We start from the raw sequence: 25368 nt of genomic DNA, 5'->3' as shown, positions 1-25368 counted from the left end.
AGCTGCATGCACATGAGACTATTAATCTGGTGAGTAAGTACTTCCAGCATGTCTCATATACTGTGTTTTTAAATATTCCTGGTCATATCACTGGACATATTTTATAAACCCTTATCAGTTCTCCTACCTGTGACATTCACTAAATGAGCACTGTTATCTCTCAGTAAGTGGTTTATTGTTCCTTTGATCATTCTACACATTGTTTCAAGCCACAAAAAAGACATTCAAAAATCAAAGTTAAATATAGAAAAAACTCAGCAGCTCAGGGCTGAAAGCTGCACAGTACTGATAGCTACCTATAATGTGTCAGGTTCCTGCAGGCTGACTCTGAGGTCAGGGAAAAAGCCATAGGTCTGTCTGTAAGTCAAAATATATCCTAAAATAGTCATAAAGCATTAAATCTACCTTCAGCTCTTAATAGATTTCCTATCTATTGCTAAGTAAAGCACGTATGCTGGCTGGCCATGTTCCCTTGTCGGCTGAGTGATTGTTTTGTGGAAATGCTCTAGCTTTTCAAACCTGTTAGAGACAAAAAATTGCCTAAGCTGTCTGACTGACACAATGAAGCAAGACAGAACTTTTTTATTAGATGTTTACCTACATGAGCACACCTGTGCAGGCACTGCCTTGTGTAACTCTCTGTATAGCAGTGTCTGTGTTCATGCTGCTCTCTCCAGAGGCTGGTGTGGCACAGACACATCCCAAGTCCAGCTACAGGCTTGGGATGTCCCTGAGCTCCAGGTGTGACTGCAGTGCTGCGCCCTGGTGCTGTTTCTCGCACACAGAGAGCTCCACTTCTGGCTCTGGCTCTCCCAGGGATGGGAAACCAGCTGCCTGGGGAAACTGAATTGGAAAGAGAACCAGAGAAACTGGCTGAGTGAAATAGTGCTGTCTGAGAGGGCACAGGTCTCTTGTACTGGTCTGGCAAAAACTGAGTCCATGAAAGAAAACAACTGCTGCTTTGTCATGTCCACACTGCTTTAGCAGTGCTGATGTGGTTTTACATCAGGCAGTACAGAGATGATCAGCCACTTGCACAATTCTTGGTTTAAAAAAAGCCATAGCACTGTTAGATATGACTTAACCACTAAGCTGAGAGTTTTTGAATGCATCTACTGATGCAGTAGATGTGACTTATCTACATGCAAGTAGATGCTGCTTTGTAACCTGGGAGGGACAGCATGCAAAACTTCCCAGGCTATCTCCTCATCTCTGGTGCTTGCTTGGCCCCACAATCACAGAGAGAGATCAGAGCTGACGAGAGCCTGAACTCATCACTCTGCTTCCTTTCTTGAAGATGGTCACATTTGTGCATAGAGGGCAAACAAGCAAAGGGTTTCAGGAGATAAAACTCGTGGTTTGCAAGAGATGAAGCCCTGTCTGACTGTTAAGAGTGCTAGATTTTAAGAAATTCCTAATGCTGTCTGTCTCTCCTTTGGAGGGAAAATGTATATTGAAAAAATTATGCCATAGTGGAGTTAGTTGCCCATTAGTTTGTCTGATATTTACTGGTTGGATGAAGAGTTTACATGTTTAGCATCTGTATCAAGACAAGTGGTTTTTCTTTCCTTTTTTTTTTTTAATATGTAGTAATAGCAATCACAGTAAAGTGATAAGGTTATTTTATGAAAATTGTAATGTTTGCTTTTCTGAGGCTGGCCAGTTAAATTGCTGCAGGATGATTTTTGCATAAGCAAATTCAAGTTTCAGGCAGAGTCTGTCCCTGCCACTGTTGTTTGTGACTAACTCCTGTGGACTTGTCTGCTGCCTAGGCAGTAACTGGGGATCTGTGTTCCACTTCTGACTGAAGAAAGAGGACATAGCTGTCAAAAAAGAAAAAGGGAAAAAAGTGCCAAACTTCCTGTCTTCTATTTTATTGGTGCCTCTCTCCCTTCTTATACTTCAGAGGTGGAGAAGGGAGCCACTAAACAAAAACAAAGCTGAGTTTTGGAAGGCAACAAACAGTAGGCTCATGCCACAGGAGGAGAACACTATGTGTGTTTGTTTAATGTCTTAATTTTGCACCTTCTTTTCCTTATGTGCAATTGATCTAAGCCAAATAGCAATGCCAGTGTAACAGGGTGAGTAGCTCAGCTGTGCTGCTGTGCTGGCACCTTGTGTCATCTCTCCTGTGCCATAGGAGCAGACATGAAGCAGCAGTACCTGACCAAACATCTTTGTTTTGCTTGGCATAATGTGTATTTGTGGTTATGAAGGTGTTTCATGCATCAGCCTGGAAAGAGTCTGCAGTGAATTGTAAGAGCTTCTCTGGGGGTGAAAAAAAAAATAATAAGACTGAAATGGGTCCATGTGCATGAAAAGCCATAAAAGTAGGCAGGTGGTGGGGGTGAGTGGCACTTGATGCAATTCTTACTTCAGCCATCAATTTCTCTAATAGGAACGAGCAAAGAGATTTGGCAAACGATTGACCCTAAGCTTATCTTTCCGTCATTTCGGCACATGAGCTTTCAACTGTAATGCTTATTAGGGGTTTGTGTTTGTTTGGGAAAGGGACAGGAATGGGTTAGTCTTTGCTTTGGTTGCCCCCTTGTGGTTTCTTGTGCTGGCTGAGTTAAACATTCTCACGTGTCTACTGCTACTAAGGGGTATAGTAAATGTGAAGTGGTACTGCCCATCCCTTGCAGCTCATTGTTTGCTTTGAACTGCTAATTCTATGTATGCTGGACTTCAGATCCAGAGAGCCTCAGCTGTCTCTGTGCAACTGACTCCATTTATGTTCACCTTGTCATGTGTATTGCTCTTAAGCAATTGTGAGAATATTGCAGACAGAAGGGCTGGATACTTAGGGAACATTTATGTTATGTTTCGAATGACTGACTCACCTTTGATTCTCCTGCCTTGTCTGCACAGCTTACTTGTGCTTAAGAATGCCCAAAGGCAGAGATACAGGGTAAAATGAAAAGAGTCTAGAGATTAATCAAACACTCACATACTTATATTTTGCTTAGGTAAAGTATATTTTTATTTGGGTACTTGTATTGATATGTGATAATCTCTGTCCTAATAGTTTCATTATCTATTTGATTTTTGAGCCTAATCAGCTACAAACTTGATCTCCATTATTTGGTAGCGCAGTCTCAAAGGCTGGACTCAGTAATCTCAAAGGTCAGGCTTGGTCTGAGGTCTTTTCCAACCTTAATGATTCTGTGATTCTGGTATCATTTTTTGTGTGTGCTTTGGACTTGCATACACTTTATCATGAAGCAGTCATTGGGGGGGTATAGCCTATGTCAGCCTTAACACTGTTTTGTTTTCTTGAGTGCTTGGTCTTTCAAAAGATTTACCCAAAGAAGTGCTCACTTCTTTGAATAAAGGCAGAGGCTCTGGGTGACTTCAGCTGAGCTATGCCAGACTTATGTCCTGGTTTAATACTTCTCTTGAGTTCAGTTTTATTCATTATGTCGATTCTCTTTTGTTTTGGGGTGGGTTTTTTTGAGTTAAAAGATGATTAGCTGTTTTAGAGATGCCTAACAGGATGGATGATTTAGTTATTGGATTTTGCAGCATCTTTCAGTTGAGCACAAAGGATTGGTATTGCTTGTCTCAAGAGAATTGTGAGAAATAGCCCTAACAACTAACGTTGTTTTTAACAAGTGGATGTTTTCAGTCTTGCTGGTTGCTCAGGTTGTATTTTTCAAAGAAACACGCAGTCCTTTGGGAAGTGGAAGCTGCCTATGGCTAGTGTGCAGTGGATAGCATCCAGTCTGGGTGCTACATGGTTTTTTTCCCCAGGGGTGGTACATCCTTTAGGGGAAGCAGCAGTCCTGTGGGACGGGGGCAGCTGAAGCTGCTCAGGGAAGGGCTTTGAAGGCAGAGGCTGCAGGGCTGAGCAGCCTTGCTCTCCACAGGGGGAAGAGGATTTCTGGGAGGTTGCAGACAGCTGGGCTGTTTCCCTGGCTGTCCCAGATCTTATGTTGGAAACCAGGACCCCCTCCCTAAGGACAAATGTGTCAGCCTTATCCCTGGAACTGTTCAAGGCCAGCCTGTGTGGGGCTCTGATCAGCCTAGTTTAGGAAGAGGTGACTGCCCATGGCAGGGGTTTGGAATTAGGTGGAATCAGACCTAGGTTGTGTTTCAAATGCAAATGTCAGACTTTATGTATTTGGGGTCTTTTAGGGATCAATTATAAAAGACAGTATAGCACAGGCCTATTAACTTTGGCTTAGCTGTGGTTTGGTTTTTTTCCCCCAGTTTATTGGGCTTTGGATCAGCAAAAAGGCAAATATTTGAAACATGCTTGGGGGTTGTGTGGTGATTCAGCCAAAGTAGTCCTCAAAATAGGAAAGAGCAAGGAATGCTCTTTCCATGAAGGGCCAGGAAACAGCAAATCTTGGAGGTAGGCTAAAACTAGTTTTACCATATGGTTTCATTTGATAATGTCCAACCCCAAACCTCAGTGTCTGAAGAGAAATAAACTATCCCACAGGAAGCAGGATCATGCAACACTTACCAGCTGTGTTTAGGGATAATCCAATACCAATGACGTTTCACTGTAAACAGATGATTTGTGATGGCATAATTATCTATTCTCCCCATAGGTTATTACACTGCATTACATTATTTTAATTGTTTAATTTCTTTTCATTTGCAGCTTCCTTATTGTGCTGATATGCCTTATCTTCAGTGTGCTTTCTACAATTGAGCAGTATGCAGCTCTTGCTACAGGGACATTATTTTGGATGGTATGTACATGGACATTAATGGATGTGTGTTTGTTCTCAATGTACAAATTCTGATCTCCTGAGCTAACATCATATCAAACAAAATGCTCCTTGTGGTTTAATTGACAAGAGACTTTTCTGCTTTTCCCTAATGAATCTGCAAACTACAGAAATTCTAAAAGTCATGGTAACCCAAAAATGAGGTAGTGTACCCTCTGTGGCCTATACTGAGGACACCTGTGGTGTGTCCAACACATACAGTTATTCTAATTAAGCTTGATCCCTCCTTTTGCTTGGGTTAATACTTTTTTCAGCCATACTGAAGGCCAGACACCTGGCCACAGCAGGGGAAAAAAAACTAAGTGGACGTCCTTTCATTTGGTTGATGTCATATCCAGCTTTGTTTCAAAAGTGGAAAACTCACATCCATTGACTTTAAGAGAACTTGCTCTACCTGTCTTATGCTCTTTCCCTTCAGTCAGCATGGTTGTAGTACACCAGTGCTGCAGCATAGATGTATCAACAAATGCCTCAGCAGTGATTGTGTCCTGCCAGCCTAGGTTTCATTGAAGAGCCTTAGTTTTGAGGTTGGAGAGGCATGATTTTAAACATCCAAACTTTTAATGAATTTTTTGTACCTCACTAGTGGGATAGCCCCTGCTAAATCATTGATTTCTTCTTTATAAATAATAACCATTGTTTATAAATAAATGACTATTATTTAACTGCTGGAAATGCTGTCACTTCATCGAGAAAATGCTAACGAGCAATTTAAATGTTTGTTCAAAACAGGTATTGTAGCAATGCTTCAGTAATATCATTAAGTGTATTACCACTATTCACATGAAAAAGTTCACTCAAGACCCCCATAAATGCTAATAATTTTTGTCTATTTATCCATTAAATATGCCAAGGTTCTATACCTAATATGAATGCTGTAAGAATAAGAATATAGCATATTAAATTTAGTGTCAATCTGCATTAAGTGCTTTCATTCCTGCATGTTATTTTTAACTAGTAAGATATTTGAACTCCTAGGTGTAACAGAACTAGTGCTAGCTAAGAGCATCCACACCTTTATTTCTGCATTCAGTACAATTTTTTTTGTGGTTCGGCATTTTCTCTTTTGTACAGATTTAATTTGTTTTGGGTTTTTTTACTCTATAACTAGTAGGGGTTTTTATCCATAACTTCTGCCAATGTCTGTGATGAATTTAACTCCTGGTAATGTCTCAGTCACCTTTGCAATATATCATAATATTTGACATGTGTGTTGTCTCAGTGAAACAACTTGTAGTGACAACATAACTAGCAAGGTTTCATTCTCTGCCCCCACCCTGTGAAATCATGGAGCTTGTTTTGGTTTGTTCAGTGTGTGTTGTCTGTACCTGGCAGTGTGAGGTGCATGCAAAGCATTCAGGGTTACACACAGAGTGTGGCATATCCAGTATTGTGTATTTCTGCTGTTCTGTGTTATCATCCTCTCTAAGCAATAAGGGAATTGGTGAATGATGTATCAGTGTTCCTGTTCTGCATAGTGAGAAAAACTGTGTTTAATTTCTAAAATTGAAATCCTGCTGGCATGGGTTGCACGGGAAATGAGAAGTTGTCTGTTTGTTCAGTATAGGCAGAGGCTGATGCTGTTTTCTTAAAGGATTAACTGTGGTAATTTTCATGAAACCTGTGGGGATTATGGGGAGCCATCCATCCAAAGCAGTAGATGGGCTAATGTGCTCTCTGCTCTATCCAGTTTCAGTGGGACTTTCCAAGGGGTTGTGGCATCTTGAAACACAAACACAAATGTCAGAATCTCACTCCTGTTGGCATCTATCTACCCTGTGAAATTTCCTATTCTCCTGTTCCTTAAGAGATTTTAAGGTAGTCAACTGCCTTAAAGTCAAAGAAGTTGTTTCACTTTTGTTTACTTTTTACAAGTTGTCAAAAGTAGATGGAAGTGAGTTCTTAGGGGGAGATTTAATCACGGAGGGCTGGTTGAAGAGCAACTGCAAAATGGAAAGAAGGAAGTTCAGTCAAGTGTAACTGCATGTAGGGATTAAGGCACAAAACTGGAAGAGACAGAGTGCAAGCTTCCAAATGATGCTGTAAGGAGGAATGAAAGCTTAGGAGAGCACCCTTTCTACTGCTCTGCAGTAGGAATTAATTTCTTTATTGTGTCTATAGAAGGATTTTTAATTATTTGACAGTAATGATCTTTATTTGGAGCCAGACAATTCAAGTAGGTAAAATTGTCATTGTAGGTGAGCAAAGGAAGGCAAGCAGTTTGATTGACAAAATAATACTAAATGAGACAGAGCTCAAAGGAGCAGCAGAGTACCAGCAACCTACCAGGAGTATGGGAATCCTGGAGATGGCTTTTGCTTGGGCTTAACTGAGAATGAAGGAACTTTGGTCATGTAGAGTTTGTGGTTTGAGACCTCAAGCCCATGAAACTGGAGTTGCATGGCACTGAAGATCTGCATTGGGAAAAGAACAGAATCTCTTCCTCCTGACTGGAAAACTAATTAAACAAGACTATTAAAAGCATTCACAATTAATAGCTATACTGCTCTAGTTCCTCCAAATAGCCAAAGTATTTGGCTCTGACCCTGTAAAAGATCTGAAGCACCTACATAATTTCAGCAGGTAGTCCTTTTGAAAGCAGGGAGCCTGGTCACATTGAAGTTACAGATAGAAGCTGTGTGCCCTTTTTCATGAAGAAGAATTTTCATGCTTTACTATTATAGTCATACAAGATATTACAATAACATGGAAAAAAAGCTATAAAAGTTGTTGAGATTATATGTTGTGGCGGTTTCAGTTCAAAACTGGGTGGAAAAACCAGTTTTGTGTAGTATATTAAAAATACATTATTTTGCAATATATCAAAATATATGAAGTTATTTTATTCTGGAGCTGCTTGTCTTTAAATATCACCTAGTGCAGCACAAACCAAAAGTTGTTATGCTATCAATAATTTAAAAGCATTAAAAAACACTTCTATTTCTCATAAAAGCAAGAAAAGCACAAGCTTAGCATTGGAAAAATAAACAGGGACAAGTTTATATGTGTTCCAAGTGGTGTTCCAGATTTAGACAAAAAGCTTACAATTAGCCGCTGAATCTTTCTTTACTTGTCACCACACTTCACGAGGCAAAGAGCCTTGATGAAAGCTATACCTAAATGCAGTTGTAATGGGAGATTAGGGGAGAATTGGCCTTTTGTTCGTTTCCAGAATGCAGTGAAAACTGTTTAAATTTGCATGTGTTTATTTTCTCTTTTTTTTTTTTTTTTTTGTTCGCTAGATGGTGCTGTCGGAGGGGGTTTGACTCCAGTTACTCGCTGGCACTTGCCCAGCGTGAGCTGGAGTCTGAGCCAAGGCTGTGAAAGCATCATCATTTTGAAGAGCCCTGTGTACACTTGGCCCGTGTAAAACAGTGGTGCGGGAGAGCTTTTGCCATGACTCATAAAGAGAATGTGGTATATCAGGGTAAAAATTGATTCTGAGACTACAATGTCTAAACTATGGAAAAAAGTAGTGCAGAGATGTATGTTCCCAGAGAGGCCATATTTTTCTTTTATTTTCATAAGCAAGGATTTTATGGTGCCAGAACACAGCAGAATGCTGTTATCTCAGCATGATCTAAGAAAATCTAAGTGCCTGATCCAAGGGGATTAAATATTCTGCTGAACCAAGGGATATTTGGTGTGCCTGAAAAAGCTATTTTCTGGTAGGAATCTCATTTCAATATTGATTCCCGCCAAATAAAAAAAGAAGGAAAAGCTGTGTTTTTATGATGAAAGTATAAACTCTTTCCAGCTTTCTGTTTTAAGTTCCTTTTCTACTTTAGCATACTTCTTATTGAAGCGATTAAACAATATTTAAACTTTAAAAAATACGAATTAAGATTAAAAGGCAATAGTTTTGGTTTGTTAACATTTACTTCATTGGCATTGAAGTTATTCCTACACTTCTGAGAAACTGGTACAGACTCTAGGCCCATAGGAAATCTAGTTTATATTGCTTTTTTAATATAATGTTTTGTTTTGAGTGTAAAACTTGGCTTTTGTTTGCCGGAGTTTTTTGTGGGTCTTTTGAGAGAGAAAGAGGAAAACACCTACAGCTTTTGCTTCTGAAGGTGGTCTTCACAGAGAATGCACAGTTCAAAGGGGTTCCAGCAGTTTTCTTTCCTGATAATATCCCTTGCTTAAGAAGGCCAAAATGCAGACTCACCATCTGCATTGGTACATTTTCATCCTTTTGAAAAATTAAATGAATTTAATATCTGTGAAGGTGCCTGGTGACAGCTCTACAGATTAATCTAGTTTACAGACTCTGAAGAACAGCTGTAGCTGAGAAAGTGAAAAATTTGTCCGTGCAGCCTCAGCAATGTCCCCTGGTCTGACCCAAAGTGAGGCCAGCTGGTGTAGAAGATGTGTCTAGTGGATTTATGGTCTTTAATCTTTTTCCTTTGTTGGACCTGCAGAAAGACCTGTCCAGGGAGTCACTCACTGCAGCCTTTCCTTTCTGTCACTCCTCTGACAGCTGACATGGAAAATCCCAGCTTTCAGTCAAAGCTGGCTTCTTTACATTTTAGTTTATAGGAACAATGCCAGCTGTGAGTGATTTGGAGGCTCAGAAAACATGATTAGAAATTAAAATTGCCCTCCTCTCTTTTAATGAGGCAACAGTACGAGGAGTAGCTGGAATAGGGATCTTCCCCTGAATGTGCACCCAGGTGTTTCTGGCTGCAGTTCAGCCCCTGATTGTGATGTTTGTGGCTGAGCTGTGCTGGCAGATAACGTGAGGGCTTCTAATCTGCCTCCCTGCAAAATCAGCTGCCTTGCTTTGAAAGGTTGCTGGTAGTAAGATCTTAACTTGTTCCAGCTGTTCTCAAAGCAATCCCTTGTCAACTCCCCTGGCCTGCAGAAGAGAGTTATGCACTTAATGTAAATGTGATGTTAAAAGGATTTAATTCATTCGGTTCAGAAGGTTGCGTGAATGTGCTTAAATTCTGCTTTATGTCCGTTCTGAGCAGGTCAAAGGGGGCCAAATCAGATGCTCCTCAAGTGGAAGTAAGGCTGGCTGTTCAGGACAGCTGAACCAATTTCATCAAATGGGAGCTTTCTTATTAAAAAAAAAGAAAAAGAACAAGCCTCTTGCTCTGGTTTGGTGTAGATGAAATCTGAGTTAAAGAGGAATGAAGAGGTGATATGGAATGAAAGCATGCTAAGACCAGTAAGGGAGAGATGAGCTGGTTTTGTTTAGACATGTGCTAAAAATTAAACCTGGTAGAAGGCTGGAGTTTCCATTTAGAATCTGCAGAGGGCAGCATTGGCCCACGCTCTGTTCTCCTGGGGTGGCTGCTTCTGACCTTGGATGGTGTCCTCTACTAGATAAAAATATAATTTGGAAGAAGCGAACTCTTAATAAAGAAATGTTTTTCCACATGGGCTTGGGGAATTTTATACGAGTAATTAGCAATCATAATTTGTGGAGAGAGAGATGGGAGAAAAGGGCTGTGTAAACATTGGTGCCAGAGAAAACTCTGGCAACTTTGTGGTGGAGCCTCAAAATTCATGCAGTTTGTCTACTTTATTACTCATCCTGTGGATACCTTTAAAAAAAAAAAAAAGAGAACAATTAATGCTTTCAGTGAAATGAATTGGGCAAGTGTTTGCATGGAGGAGAAAGAAAAACTTCTTAAACTTGTTAAAACACAGAAAAACTTCCAATATGTTATGCCCTGCCAGGTACACTCTTGGTATTATTAGATGTTTCCTATTCAGTTGGGATAAAAGAAAAAGTTTATTTTTGTAAATTTCTCTAATGTTACCACCAGGAATGGCCTTTAGATGTTTATGATAAGAATAAGCAGCAGTTTGTACAGAAACAAACCTGCATCTCTTTTTACATATATCAGTACATTTCATCCAGAAGGTCCACATTGTGGGTTTGAATTCTTATTTTAGTCTGCTACAATGGAGTGGCTTGGATGTAGAAAATTGATTACTTCTTCCTTTTCTATGAAGTTTGAAAAGAAAAATCCCTTTCCCTGGGATTTCTGTGCCTGGAGTTGTGTGGTGGCATAACTGAACATCGCCATTTAAAATAAAGTCTGCACCTCCCTGGCTGTGGATGAAGGATTTTAGCATTTATCCCCATTGGGACGAGGTGGCTTTGAAGCACCAGGCATTTTTTGGGACTCGGGCTCTAAGGACTGAGATGGGCTCTGGGCAGAGCGACTGCCCCGAGCTCAGGGTGGGGCTGGTGACAGATCGTGGCCAGCACAGGCAGCGCTGACGGATGGGTGCTGGCTGCTTGGTGGCCCCCAGGATCTGACACGGGCATCTCCCTCCCTGGCAGCCCGGGGGGCTCTGCCAGACACCAGCATGAGCAGGGTGCCACCATGTCCTTCTGCCCAGCTCGTCAGGCACGAGCTGCAGCAGTGGGAAAGTTGTCAGGAAACACTGCTTTTAAATTGAAAGGAGGGTTTTGATAAGTAAGGGATATGTTCTCTGGAGTTGTTAGTTTTTCACCTGTTCTCAAGAGCTTGTATTTGCCTTCATAATTCACACAGTGGATTGTTTCTTTATTTTTAAGAACAGGCACATTCCAATAAATTGTGTTCAAAGGTGCAGATAAGAAAATGCCATTACTGAAAATGGCATGTTTCATTCACAGTTACATTTATTGTTCACTTCTGTCAAGCTTCCTACTTAAGGGTTAAATTTTGACTAAACTTTCCTGGGGTATAAATTCATGTCAAACTTGGAACATCAGCTTGGTAAACTCCAAAAGAAGCATAGTAAACATATTTTCTTTGAAATTATACATATTTCTCACTATTTATTATTTTAATAAACAAGCAGAGTAATACAAATTCCATCTAGTGAAAAAAAAATTAAAACTATGGAATACTGGTGCATGCTATAGCCAAGCAGTGAAAAGAAAGATTTTTAAATTTAGGGTTTATCTGGATTAGTGTGTAATGTTTGCAGTGACAGGTGTTTCCTTTATGCTTTGCCCAAATGTCTGGAAAGTAGTTTGTCATTAAGTGCTACATTCAGTGTGTATCTCAATTTCAGTATAACTGGAGGGTCCCTGGCTTTGTTAGGTCCTTGTTTTCACATCTGACCTCAGCCAGCTGGAGTGTATTGTTTTAAGCGCAATGTAACAGCTGACATAACATAACGGATATCAAGCCCAAAAACTGAAACAGGGCCCTGAACTGAGGCAAAGGGAGGGGAAAAGGAGAAGCTGGGAGGAGGGACAGGGGCAAAACTAGCTTCATGATTCAAAGTGGGAGTTGCTGGCTTGTTTTCCCAGGGGGAATTAGCTAGGAAATAATGGGATGAGTCTGTTGAAGTTCTATTTGCAATTGATTACATATGATAGACTACTGAGACAGGTTTGAATTTGCCAGCTGTCACTTGCTGGTGGCTCTTGAATGGCTTTAAGTGGCCCTTGGTAGGCAGAACTGGAATCAACTCTGCAGGTGTGGTGTAACTGTAGAGCAGAAAAGCAGCAAGTGCCAGTGCCTAAGAAGAAAGGAGCTTCCAGGAGTTAGGAGAGAGAAAATAACTTAAATTGAGTGTATTAAGAACTTTATTTTGCAATGTTGGGTTCAGTGGGTTCAATTAACTGGCTAAAAACCCAAAATCAACTGGACTTCTTGGTGGCTTTCTTTTTCTTGGCAGTTTCTGAAGTAAATGTCCATGAGTTTATTTCTAAAAAGCTTCATTATTTTGTTTCTTGACCTCTGTGTTTGACAAGAGCAGAGTGCATCTTGACACTGAGGTCTAACTGCTCTTGGAAGGTCAATGAGTAAATGAACATCCTCTTAGAAATTTTTCCAGGCCATGAAAACAGTGACAAATATCTGGCTTTGTGCACAGATAGAGAACAACGACATGGGAGAATACCCTTATTTCTTCATATGTATTCATGTATATGCTTCTTTACATATATAAATATTCTATTTGTATATAGAATGTTTCCTTTTTCATCAGTAATTTGAAGAAAAAAGTACTTCTAGCTGGATTTCATATGTATTGAGTAGAGCCTCTGGAAATTTTGCCCTTTTGAGAGTTTATTCCATGGCTTTAGATGAGGGGCTGAAGCCTTGCCTTCCAGGGGAGAAAAAAGGCAAGACTGTATGCTGGCTGGGTTTTTCTTAAATGTATATGTGCAGAGGCAACTAAATTATGTTCTACGTTTTTAAGTGAAGCTTTTATGGCACGGGACTTGCAGTTGTGCAGTGTGTTTAACTTTGTGTGTATGAGTCGTCATCATGACTTCAGTGGAGCTTCCTGTGTGCATAAATATTAACAGGATCAGGATGTAATAGGAAAGATTTCTTCAACAGAGTCTGCTTGTACTTAGGGGTAACCTAGGAAGCATGAGTTTGATTTATGTAACTGCAAACTGTATTTATCTCACATTTAATGTTTTAAATGTGTTTTTATCTAATTTACTTTTATTTTGTTGGTATAAAAAAATGTCATCGTGACTGAAGCATGAGTTGTGTTAAACTTGTCTTGCACAAAGGGTTTCTAGGATTGCTCCTGTTGTACTATGAGGCCCAATTCTACTTTATCTCAGTAATCAGAAAGGCCTCGTGAAAGTTTATTAGAGCTGTTGATTCAGTGGCTAGTAGTATTTAGCATGGGCATTTACATTTTATCTCAGCTTATAAAAGAAATGAATTTAATTGTGGAGCTCAGTGCATGGTGTTTGTACTGAGCTGCTGGAGAAGTCTGGATAGCCCAGGGAGCTGCCACGTGCTGCATTTTCCTTTCTGTGCTCATGGCGTGTCCCGTGCCTTGGGAGCAAACAAGGATGGGTCCCCAAGTGCCCTGGCAGCCACAGCAGCCAGAGGCTCTGCAGCAGAGTGAGTTCTGTGGGCTTCTGAGTTCCCTCTAGGGACTGTATATTTTTTATATATAATATGTGTGTATATATATCCCAAATATTGGGATAAATGTCTTAAGACCTCTGCACTGCTCAGCTATCCCTGCTGGTCACTGATTTCAGGGACCTGTGTCTTAGTGCATTGCTTACATCAGGTATTTCCACCTAACCCATGCACCAGGAGCATATTTTAAAGATGTTGGGGAACCAAGAGCTGTTACTGGCGCTCAGAAACAGCTGGACTTTGAAGTACTAACAAAATAACCAAAATGCCTGTTTTCACACCCAGTCTGTGAAAGCAAGCTCTGTGCTGCCTCACTTTGATGGTTTCCCTTATGCTAATCACACTGAGGCTGGCCTCTTTTTTTCCTCCAGCATGTTGTTAACATCCTTATTTAGGCACCTTTCAGAAACTCTCCTTTTTGCTGCTGTTTCTGTCAGTTTGACAGGATGTGTTCACACGTGGAATGCATGCAAAAGGAGTTGATTTGCTTGTCCTTTATCCCTCTGCAGCTGTTCCCCAGATCAAGGTGAGAAAGGGTGTCTGCTGTGGAGGTGATTTGTCTGTTCCAAGGTTCCCTGCAGCACGGCTGGGTTCAATGCATTTAGGTGCTGTTTTGGCTGCAGCACTGCAGAGCAGTTTCTAGTTGGATTGCGTGTGTGTGATGACTGACCTCCATCTGGCCCACAGGCAGGGAGCTTGACAGCTACCTTCTAGGAGCTGCTCCAAGTCATTGATTTAGTATTTGGAGCTCAGAATGAGTTATACTCAGTGGCCAAGGCTAGGGGAAAGGGAGGAGAGAAAATTAAATATTTACTAATCTTACTTCTGTAATGCCTTACAAACACGAGTGTGCTTAACCTTGCAGTGTTCTTGGGAGGTGAATATTAGCAGTTTTATGTGTAAAATCGGGTGATCCATAGCTTTTCCACTCTAAGTTGGCTTTGTGAGATAAATCCTTCAGAGAACCCAGGCTGGACTTTCAAGAGGGGGTTTCAGCCTACATAAACTGGCACTGCCACCTGAAGAAATGATCCTGCTGCTCCATTCCTTCTGCCAACACAAGCATTTATGCAGCTCTGTTGTCAATTGCCTTGGAGAGCTCAGATGGGTTCAAATTAACCTTTTTTTTGGCCAGATGAGATTGCTTCTTTTGGCAACAGTTCTGGCTTAAACTGTTTGTGGAACTGTAGAGTAAGATTTGTTAGCTTTTGATAGTTAAAAGTGTGATGGAAACTTTATCTGCAACACAATTTACAAGCAGACTCATGTGTTATTCTTCTGAGAAAGGACATTATTGTTGTTTCCATTACAGCCCTGCCTGTGAAAGATTGAGTACAACACCTAGTAGAGTGTGTGGAGCCACATGCTCTGAAAGATAGCTCCTACCCACATAGGTTTTGCAGCCCAAACAAAGTGGTTGAAAATGTAAGGGGAAGGAAGTTCTGAGTGGACTCTTGCACAGCCAGGCACTGAGGCAGAGAAAACACGACTTCCACAAGTCCCAGTTTTGGCCTGCTCCAAGCATTCTGGTTGAGTGATGGGACTCAGCAGTCACAACACTGAAAAGGAAAATATATTTAACTTCTTGTCTCATTTCTTAACTTAGAACTGTGAAGGCTTTGGTTTGGTGTTTCTTTTGTCCCCCAAAAGCTGAGATTTTGGCCCTTATTTTACACACTGGAGCTTGTGCCTCTCATGTATTGATTTGACTGAATAATGAATTAACTAGCATTTTATGTCTACTTTTCATCTGTTTTGCTGCAGGACAGCAGGGTTGCAGCCTGACAGCTGACTGAGGCCAACTTGGCTGAGATTAAGTTTATCCTGCAGGTCTAGACCTGCCTACCATAATCCAGAGCTGGTTATTGAACCCGCGTTGGCAGCTGGGCCATCTCTACAAACAAAAGCTGTTTTGTTCAAACTCAGCTAGAACAGGCAGGGTGCAGGTAGGTTTGCAGATGCATGTCTCTCTGGAAATCTTAAGAAGCAGTTGTCTGCAAGCTCTTTGCTCTAGGCCCTCCGTGGGGTTTACCACTGCCCTGAACTGGACTGGATTGTGTTCACTTTCATGGTCTGCTGCAGTGCCCAGCTGCCCCAGAAAGCCTTTTTTATTTTTGCCACCAAAGATGGTTAAGCCTACTGTGGTGGTAACAAAGAGGGCCAAGAGCACTTCCACAACAGGTTACCGTTGTTCAGCTCTGTGGGTGGTAATCTCCAAGATGAGAAGTGCAGGAATGAGCAGCAGGGTGGGGTTGTATCTTCAATCTCTTTCTGTCTTTGAAGTGATGGTAGGCACGTGGTTGCACATGGCAGTGTAGCCTAGTCCCACAGGGTATAATTGTACTATTATGTCATCATAATTATTAATACAATAACAGGCACATTTGGGGTTGAATTAGTGCAATTTTTTTGATAAAAAGGGAAAAAAATACCCACGCAACCAAGCCCCAACTCCCACATATCTCTACACAGAATACTAAATGTGTGTGTAGAATAGTCTCAAAACAGCAACTTACCTTATAGATTCCTAACATGTGTGTTTCTATATGTATTAATATATATATGTAAAATTTTTAAAATGCTCCTTGGATATGAGTGGGATTTTTCAGATGCAGTGACACGTGTTTTCATACTCACATGTTAGGATATTCAGCTCATTAGTGAAACAGTTAAATATTTAACCACTGTGAGTCATACACCTTTTTAAAGCCAACAGAGTTGAAAAGTATTTAAACAAATAATTCTTCTCTTACTCCTAATTCTGAACTGTCTTAGGAAGTTGTTATCTCATCCACAAGGAAAAAAAAATTCAAGAAAATTAGGGGCAGTGTTCTGACTGTACAAGTCAGCTTTACAATGGTATGAGCTTGCAAATACATTTGTGATACTTTAGGTAAGGTGGAGGCAATAGATCTGGGATCTTGTAGACCTTTTAAGTAGCAGAAGTTTGCAGCAGTAATTGAAATTAATAGCTTTGTAAACAGAGACCTATATTTGTATTTTGGCAACAGAACTAGGAAACCCCATGCTACAATGAAGAAAAAAATGCTTCCAAGTAGTATAGCAATAATGTGAAATTTCCTTTCCTCTTCTTAATTGATTATGTCAGGTAAATGGCCGATGAGTCAGAGGTGAGAAGCTCAGCCATGTATCAAGTCACACAAAAATGCACACTGTGCCCATTCTGTCAAACAATTCCCAAAACAAACAGGCAGTCTGTCAGTCTTTACTTTGTCAAGGTCAACAAACCATGGTACTGAAATGCTAGTGAAGACATTAAGAGAAATTCTGATTAGGAGAATCTCCTGTTTCATGAGTTGATTTGACTTTTGGAAAGCAGCTGAAGTCTGGTTTCTAAGTGTTCAGACACAAGGGACTGTTAGCTTTCTAGTCCCAGGCAGCTCCATTTATTTTGTAGCTTATGTGTAGGGGTGTTTCTGTCTTTAGAACCAAGTCATATCTTCGTGGACATGTACAGGGCACTCACAGCCCAGAAAGCAGCTGGGCTCTGGGCAGCAGGTCGAGGGAGGGATCCTGCCCCTCTGCTCTGCTCTGGTGAGAGCTCACCTGCAGTGCTGCACCCAGCTCTCACCCAGCACAGCAAGGGCATGGACCTGTGGGAACGAGTCCAAGAAGATGGTCAGAGCCCCTTCCCTAGGAGGAAAAGCTGAGAATTAGCTTTGTTTAGTCTGGAAAAGAGAAGGCTTGGGGTGACCTGATTGTGTCCTTCCAGTACCTGAAGGGAGCCTACAGGAAAGATGGAGAGGGACTTTTCACAAGAGCATAGAATGGCAGGACAAGGAAGAATGGCCTCAAACTGAAAGAGAGTAGGTTTAGATTGGATATTAGTAATAAATTCTTTACTGTGAGGGTGGTGAGGCACTGGAGCAGGTTACCCAGAGAAGCTGTGGATGCCTCATCCCTGGAAGTGTTCAAGGCCAAGCTGCATGGAGCTCTGAGCAACCTGGTCAAGTGAAAGATGTCCCTGCCCATGGCAGGCAGATTGGAAAGAGATGATCTTTAATGTCCCATCCAACCCAAACCATTCTGTGATTCTATGATCTGTGCCCTAACTGCTGATTTCTTCTGATTTTGTGTCTGTAATTAGCTTTTACTTGGAAAAAAGAGACTAGTGTTTGTAAATATAGAGGGTAAGGAGTTTTGGTCATTTTCTCCCTGTGGCATTGCTAGTGCTTTTTGTTAGGAAAAGGGAATCAGTGATTATTCAGAAAAATATTCTCTGGCACTTTAAATCTCTATTAAGTGGAGTGAGATTTTTTTTTTTTTTAATGTAACAGCTCTTCAGCTCTAGTTCCTGTAGATTTCCCACAAATATATGGATTATTGCTACTTACATCTGGTATGGTGAACATCTGGAAAGTTGTAGGTGAGAAGTGGGATATTCTGCTACTGTGCCTCTTGGAACATAGAATGGAGTAAAAGTGCAGGAGGGCATCACAAATAGTCTTGGTGTTAGTTGGAGAAACATTGATTCATTATGGAGAAAAGGAGGAGGCAAGCAGGAGTAACATTTCTGATGAGTTACCTGAGAAACCTGAGTTGTGTCTTCCTTGAAACAGCTGTTTCTCCTTGCTTCCTAATTTGGTGAGGCATTGACAAAGTTGATAACAGGTATTTAATTCTTCCTACTATTTAAGGGAGATGTTGAGTTAGAGCTCTTTCACTTTAGCAAAACTGTTTGCTTTAAAGAGTTGGTGGAAGGTGGTGGATGCTGTCAGTGCAACCTTTCATGCAAAGTTGTGAGAAGTGGAGGAAGGAATGTCAGGTGGCTTAGATGAGGGATGAAATATCACTTCTGTTTATCTCTTGGAACAGAGACTTCTTGAGTATTATAATTTCTGAATGAATTGCAGATTTTATTGTGGAACTGTATCTTCCATCATTCTTTCCCTAGCTTGAACTTAAAAATCATTACTGACTGAAGCAGTCTACGAGGCATGGAGAATCCAAATGCACAGAAAGCCAATGTCAGTTAAAATTTGTGGGGAGCTTATATTGCCTTCCTGAATGTGCATCTAGGCTACATGCACAGTACAACTTTGCTCGCCTGTCAGCTTTTTAAAATTTAAATGCTTTTTAATAATTTGTATATAAATGCTAATCCCAACCCTTATCTTAAAAGGCTCCAGGACCCAAGGTATTGTGATCATTTTAAAACAAAAATTAAAATTAAACCGGGGTGGGGAATTCTTTGGAACTGCTACTGTTTTTCTTACTTATTATTAGTCCTAGATATAAGGCTGAAAACAGTCAGTAAAAATCCTGGGAAATATTTTTGTTTTGTACCTCTTCATTTCTTTTATTTCTCTGTAAGATACTTTTCACGTGCCGTGGGAGCAGTAGGAAAAACAATGGCATCTGACTGACCATATCACTGAGCATAGCAGAAGTGATATACAGAACAAAGAAGGCTTCTTATTTGTAATCTCTTAGGTTTTTATTCATCTCACTTCATAGCAGAGGAAATCAATAATTTTCAGTTGCTTTGGTAAAGTAGTATTAGGTCAAAATCAAGCAGTTCTTTTTACAAACGAGCTTACTGTAATGTTCCTGGCTGTAAGGCTAAAGTTTCAAAGCAGCGTGCTTTTTTTACTTTGATTTATTTATTGTCAGTAGCTTATCAGGCCTTTGTTTGAATTGTTTGCCATTGTGGGCAGCCAGAAATCGAACTTTATGTAATATAATCTATCTGTCACCTAGTATCAGTTCCCCAGCAGGGATGCTAACACATTCAGACTTTAGCATCTGGACCTCGCACTTGAGTTTTCAGCCACGAGGTAGGGTCTAATGTTTCAGTGCTTCCATGTAGTCCCTTCCTGGCTATTTCCCATCTGTGTGTGGCTGTCCCACTTCCCTAGGGGTCAGTCATAGTGCTGCCAATGTCACCAGACAAACCTTTTCCCAAGAGAAATTTTGTTTAAACTGTATCACATGTTAAACTGTGCCAGACTACTGGATTCATTGTCTTCACGTCAGAAGTCAGGAAAATGATAGTACAGCAGAAAGTTGTGGGATTATGCTTGAGCATGTCTCTAAGATGAATATATAGCTTTCTATTTCATGGGCCAATTCCAAAAAAAGCAGTTCTCCAGTCTCCTTTAATGATTTAAAGAAGAAAGGCCAAAGTATGGAAAGATAAGATGTGATTGCAGGAAAGACAAAGAATAAGCATTAGAGGCTACAGCTGGTTCTCACCCTCCCTGACAAAGTCAGTTCTTGAAAGAAAAATCTGTAATAGTTAATCTACTAAGTGTTATTAGAATTTGCAATCTGCCTTCTACCTCCTGCAGAGCCTTTATGGCTCCCAGGCTTTTCTGGGAATGTGCCTGTACTTAATTCACGCTGCTCTAGGTGGAGAATACCTTGGAAGAAAGCAGGCAAGCCTGTCCTTGAGCAAGAGAAAAATTCACGCCCACCCTGGGCTTCCTGTGAGCTTTGAAGAACGTGCTTCTGTGATTGCTGCACCTATTTCATGTGCTCCTGGTGGTGCCTGGGAGCTGGCTGTAAATGAGGGCCCCTTTGTGCTTTGGGCCCAAATATAGTATGGAGAGTTAAGTATTGAAGGATAAAAGCAGTAGGAGGCTGGACTGACTGAAGGACACTTCCCCACGCCTGTGCTCATTTTGTAAATCACAAATTACCTGTTGGCACTAATGGTGGAAGTCCAAACCATCAAACAAACAGGATATCTCTTCTCATACACCCTCCCTCTGTTTTCTTCTGTGGATTGGCTTCTTAGATTAGGTATTAATTCAGAAATTGGAAAGCTCCACCAGAGCCAATGGGCAGGAAGCTTAGCCCAGAGCAATACCTCCTCTGTCTCTCAAGCAAGTAGCAGCGAGGGAATGAAACTTCCCTCAAAACATCTGGCAGAGCTGAGCTGTGCCAGTACAGCCTTCCTCCCCCAGGGAAGATGACTGACTCCTAGGGTGGGACCAGATCAAAAGGAAGGTGCAGGGAAACGGAAACTGGGGTGAAAAGGGATGCCAGAATGTTTAAAACATAGCTGCTGCATCTGTCTAGTGGTCTAGCTCCTGTTTGTGAAATAAATTTCATGAAAGATGCACTTATTTATGTTAGTCTGTGATACGTAGGTCTAGACCAACTGGCATGTTTTAAGAGTTTGGGAAAGAAAAGGAGACCAAGGTATTTTGCTTGCACTTTTTGCTTTAAGGTAATTTAGTCTAAAAATCTTTGAAGTAAAATAAACATTTCCTTTTAAGTAGCCGAAGGCATTTACTATGTTTGCAAAGACCTTTGCTCTTTGCAGTCTGGTTTGAGGAGATTTGGTTTTGTCTAGAAGAAACAAAAATATTTGTGAGCTTCCTTTTGATTCCTGGACTGCCACTTCTGTGTGTGAGGTGGAATTGTACAAAACTTCATTTTACTATTACTCCAAAGGAGAGAGACACTGCAAGTGGAGGGGTCTGGAAAAGCTGCATGAAACTCTTTCTTTCAGGATTTGCTTTGAAGAATGGTTGTATTTGTTTCGATTGCCCTCCCTGTAGTGCTGCTGCTTGGATTGGCACTAAAGAGTGGGCTTGATGTGGGTGCTCTTTAGAGAGGTGACCCTCATGAGCCTTAACAGGTGGATGCCTCTCTGGGTCAGGAGCTGTCCCTGAAAGTCTCATGTGTGATCCCACCTGACATTTGGAGCACCTTGCAGATCTTTGAAACATGCAGTGGTCCTGCACTGTGAAGTCTGTGTTTATCTGGTGTGATTAACTCTGGTGGCAGGGACAGATTTATTTTTAGCAGTGGAAACCCTGTGAAATATGACAAACCTTGAAGTCAGATGAAAAGTAGCATTTTTAGCTCATTTTGTTATAATCCTCCCTGCCTGTTGCACCATGAAGATATGTGGACCAGTCCTGAAAATGCATTTGTAAGCCCTAAATGTCAATACTTGCTGGACTGTTGTTAAGTTTAGTATATACAAAGGTTTCACTTAGTAATTTAAATGGTGAGCTGCAGATGCTTGTTCCCTCCTTGAGTGGGAAGGATTTTTAAATCCAGGTTTGGTACCTACTGTTTATATTTTTCAGAGCAATCAAAATAAAATTGTGGCCTTTTGTGGAGCTTTGTAATTCACAGAACTACTGATCTTACCCAGTTCGGTGCAGCATTGCTGCTGATTCACAGCAAAGAACTCTGGTTTTGTCTTTCTACACAATCAGTGTGTAAAAGGACAGAAACAATGTGTTATGAACTGCCCACAACCCCCATTCTTGGGGTTCCCCTGCCCCTCTGGCAGGGAGGAGGCAGAATTTGAGTGTGAAGTTCAGCCTTGGAAGAAGGGACGGGTGGCTGGAAAGTGTTTCAAGATTTGGTTTTATTTCTCATTATCTTGCTCTAATTTGATTGGTAATAAATTAAACTGATTTCCCCAAGTGCAGTCTGTTCTGCCCAAGACAGTAACTGGTGATTGATCTCTCCCTGTCCTTATCTTGACCCATGAACCTTATGTTTTCTCTCTCCTGACCAGCTGAGGAAGGGAGTGGCTTTGGTGGTATCTAGCCAGGGTGTACCCCTATAAAGGGTGTACACCCCTATGTAATAAAGTCAGAAAACACCTTGAAGTGTGAGAATGTGATTCTGGTAAACAGATAAACACACCAGATTAAAAACCAAACCAACCTCTCTTAAAAGACTTGACCTCAAGGAAACAACCCACACAGAAGCCAACAAAACCTACTCTGATGTAAAATGCTTAATTTTCTGGTAATAAAATAATAAAGTCAAAATTTTATATGCATTTAAATAGCTTTTGCCAAATAGCAACAACCACACATGAGTTTTTCTACTGTCTTCTGAATTATTTATCATGGAAAATACTTAGATCCTGGTTTTGCTACTAAATCTTTCAAAAAAGAAAAGAAGAAAACCACACAGTAAAGGTTTGTGTACATGGGAGAATTTTGCTTGCTTATGTTGTTAGAGCTTGATTTTGCTCTTTGAATGTAAGGTTATGTTTAAAAGCTGCATTCTTCTGGCATCTACTGAGGTTATGTTCTTCAGAACTCTTTATATGGGCTAAAATAAGCATTAGTAGTTAAACAAATATGGTACAGTGAAAGCAAATGCTTTGATCAAGTACTGTTGACAAATGTACTGTTCCAGAAAGCTTTAAATAACATGTTTTATTTCTGTCTTGCTGTAGTGCATGGCATTAGATGAATCAAAACAGGTGGATTTTAAAAGTTGTATGTATGTTTTAGAAACTGGTGGCTAATCAAGAATTAGAGTACTGCAATGTGTCTGTCTTCTATTAAGTGCATTTCAACACACATTTGGCAATAAATACATCATTTAGGTACATAACCAAACACTTATTTCAAGGAAAAGTTCAAGAGAAATTATGACATTGCCTAAACTTTTGCATATATCTTGAACCTAGCTATCTATTGCTGTTTGGACAGAGATTTCAGCTTTGGATGGTGTTTATGGTGTCTGGAGCACCTGTGCACTGCAACCTTCTGCATAGGAATAGTGAAGACTTAGCTACAAGAGCCTCAGACTGCAGGTTGTCTTGCTGATTTTTGTGAGATACTGTCATGCAGCTGGTCACTTCTGCTGCAGCTGTAATGTCTGCAGTGATTGTTATTCAAAACAGGGTGCATTTTGGACAGAGAAAGACATAACTGTTTATTTTAAACACATTGAGACCCTTGCCGTCATGCAAATATGTTAAGGAGATTTCCTGTGCCAAAAATGTGGAGCTGTGATCTGCTGGATACAAACTACTCGATGAATTGGCATAAAAAGCGACAAGTTAGCAGTAGCAGCTTTTAAATGTGTTGTACCACAAAACCTAGTGCCTAAAAATGAAAAATCTTTCTGAATTTTTGGGGCATTTGGGATCTGATCTGTATAGATGTGAGAAGGGATCTTAAGGTGCTGATTTTCACTGTGGTGGTGGTTTTTTTTTTTTTTTTCTGAAAAAGAAACTGTTGAACCAGAATCTATGAAATGGTTTCTGTTGGGTATCAGTGGAGCCAAAAATTCACCTGCTCATCCCCTGGGTCTGATTTGTTCCCATAAGAGGTGGGAGACAGTCATCTGCAGTGGTTCCTTGGCTTCTGCAGCTGTTCAGAGTCTGAATCGTTGGTTTGAACATTTGTTGGTCTCAGATTAACTTCATGCAGTAGAATGAGAAGTCTATGGTGTTGGCATACACTCTTTTCTTTTATCCCTGCTGTTTGACCTGGCAGCAAATCAGTGCATTTACCTCACAGTAGTATAGCAAAGCTCTTTCTTGGTGTGACTTGGTTTATTTTTTGTGTTCAAAAAACTTCATAGCTTTCAGGAACCTGAGTGCTGCTTTGGCTTGAAGCTCAAGTATGAGCTCACACCAATTAACCTGAGGCTGAGATGTCAAAAGTAGGGCCTCAGTGTGTTTTTTGCAGATGCCCCTCTCCTGCACATATTTATGGATGGAACCAGGGGGTTCCAGCTGAGAGCAGAAAACTGAGGTGGAACAAATGCAGGCCTAATTGTATTTCTGAAATGAAACACATGCTTCTATAATCTCTGAAAAGGATGGGTGACTCTTTCTGATGTATTTAAGTGTCAGTTGACATATGTCTTGTCACCACCATCTCTCTGACAGTTTATGCTTAAATAAATCCAGCTTTTTCACAGGTGTGCAAATTTTGCTCATAGTGCTTATCAGTTTGGAAGATAGGATAGGACTTCCTAAACCACTGAAATATTTCAAAAAGACTTTTTCTCAGGATACAATGCTTATTTATAGTTGTTGTGAAACTATATCAGTAAAATACTACTAAAAAAATGTTGTGCCTTGTTATGCACCCCCTGATTTCAGGGTCCTAAGCGTCTTAAGGAGAGCTGATGAACTTGCTTGTTTTTCTGATTTAAATGAAGTATTTTGCTTTCAAAGCATGATGAAGCAGACAGATTTGATACCTCATTCTTCTTTGTTGGATGCAGATGTATTTTATTAAATATACACAGTTCTGTACTGCCACTGCAGTGCAGTGTCTGTGTTGTACACTTTGAAAGAGGAGTAGACGTGGTTGTGATGTAGTGTCCAAATACCCTTTCATCATGGCGTTTTTCTAGGAAAATTACTTTGAAATAGAACAAAAAAACTGTCCTTTTACTTCTGTGGAATATAAGTTTCAGGAGTGCCGTGATCATCTCTGGAAAGACTAGCTTTTGGCGTTTAAGTGAAAACCCCTCTCAAAATGGGACGCCTCGAGGTTTAGTTGCAGCAATGGTGTACTTGGGGGTTCATTGAAAGCCTTTTTTAGTGTCATGCAGACTGACTGCTTTCCCTTCTTTATTGCTTTACGTTTTGTCAGAGCTTAAGTGATCTTTGGTCTCTGGCGTCCGTCCGTAATCCTTTGCTGTGGCAGGGCTGTGGGGGCAGCTACGTGAACGTAATGAGCAAACTCACCATGAAGTGGAAATTGCCGTGTAGCTAAGGTCTAGAAAAAATTTGGTTTAAATGGAGAAAGGAAGAAGATGTAATCTCCAAGGGGATCTGAAAGGAAATCAGATTGCACCACCTGATTGAGGGAGGAAACACTGATTTTTGCTGATGTAGTTTTTCTGCTTTTACTTATTCTACGTGTCACTGTACAGTCATTGTGTCTGTAACTGCAACACTAAGGAAAGATGGTATGTACATGTTTTTTGTTGATAAAGCCCCACATATAAGTCCCTCTGTGCCTACAAGTTCTTCATTACAGCACTGTCCCTCAGCACAAGCCACAGGGTGGCTGTTA

The 25368-nt window shown here is 40.7% G+C and overlaps 1 protein-coding gene across 1 annotated transcript in view; it reads left to right on the top strand.

The window, feature by feature from the left end:
* Positions 1–25368, top strand: part of KCNQ1 (potassium voltage-gated channel subfamily Q member 1) — a 328824-nt gene that overhangs the window by 36491 nt on the left and 266965 nt on the right. The window contains exon 2 of the mRNA XM_036384322.1: positions 4613–4703. Within this exon, the coding sequence (XP_036240215.1) occupies positions 4613–4703 (91 nt within the window). The remainder of the gene's footprint in view (positions 1–4612; positions 4704–25368) is intronic.

This window comes from Molothrus ater, chromosome 6, assembly GCF_012460135.2.
Source record: "Molothrus ater isolate BHLD 08-10-18 breed brown headed cowbird chromosome 6, BPBGC_Mater_1.1, whole genome shotgun sequence".
NCBI classification, from domain to species: domain Eukaryota; kingdom Metazoa; phylum Chordata; class Aves; order Passeriformes; family Icteridae; genus Molothrus; species Molothrus ater.
This window is presented reverse-complemented; position numbering and strand designations above follow the sequence as displayed.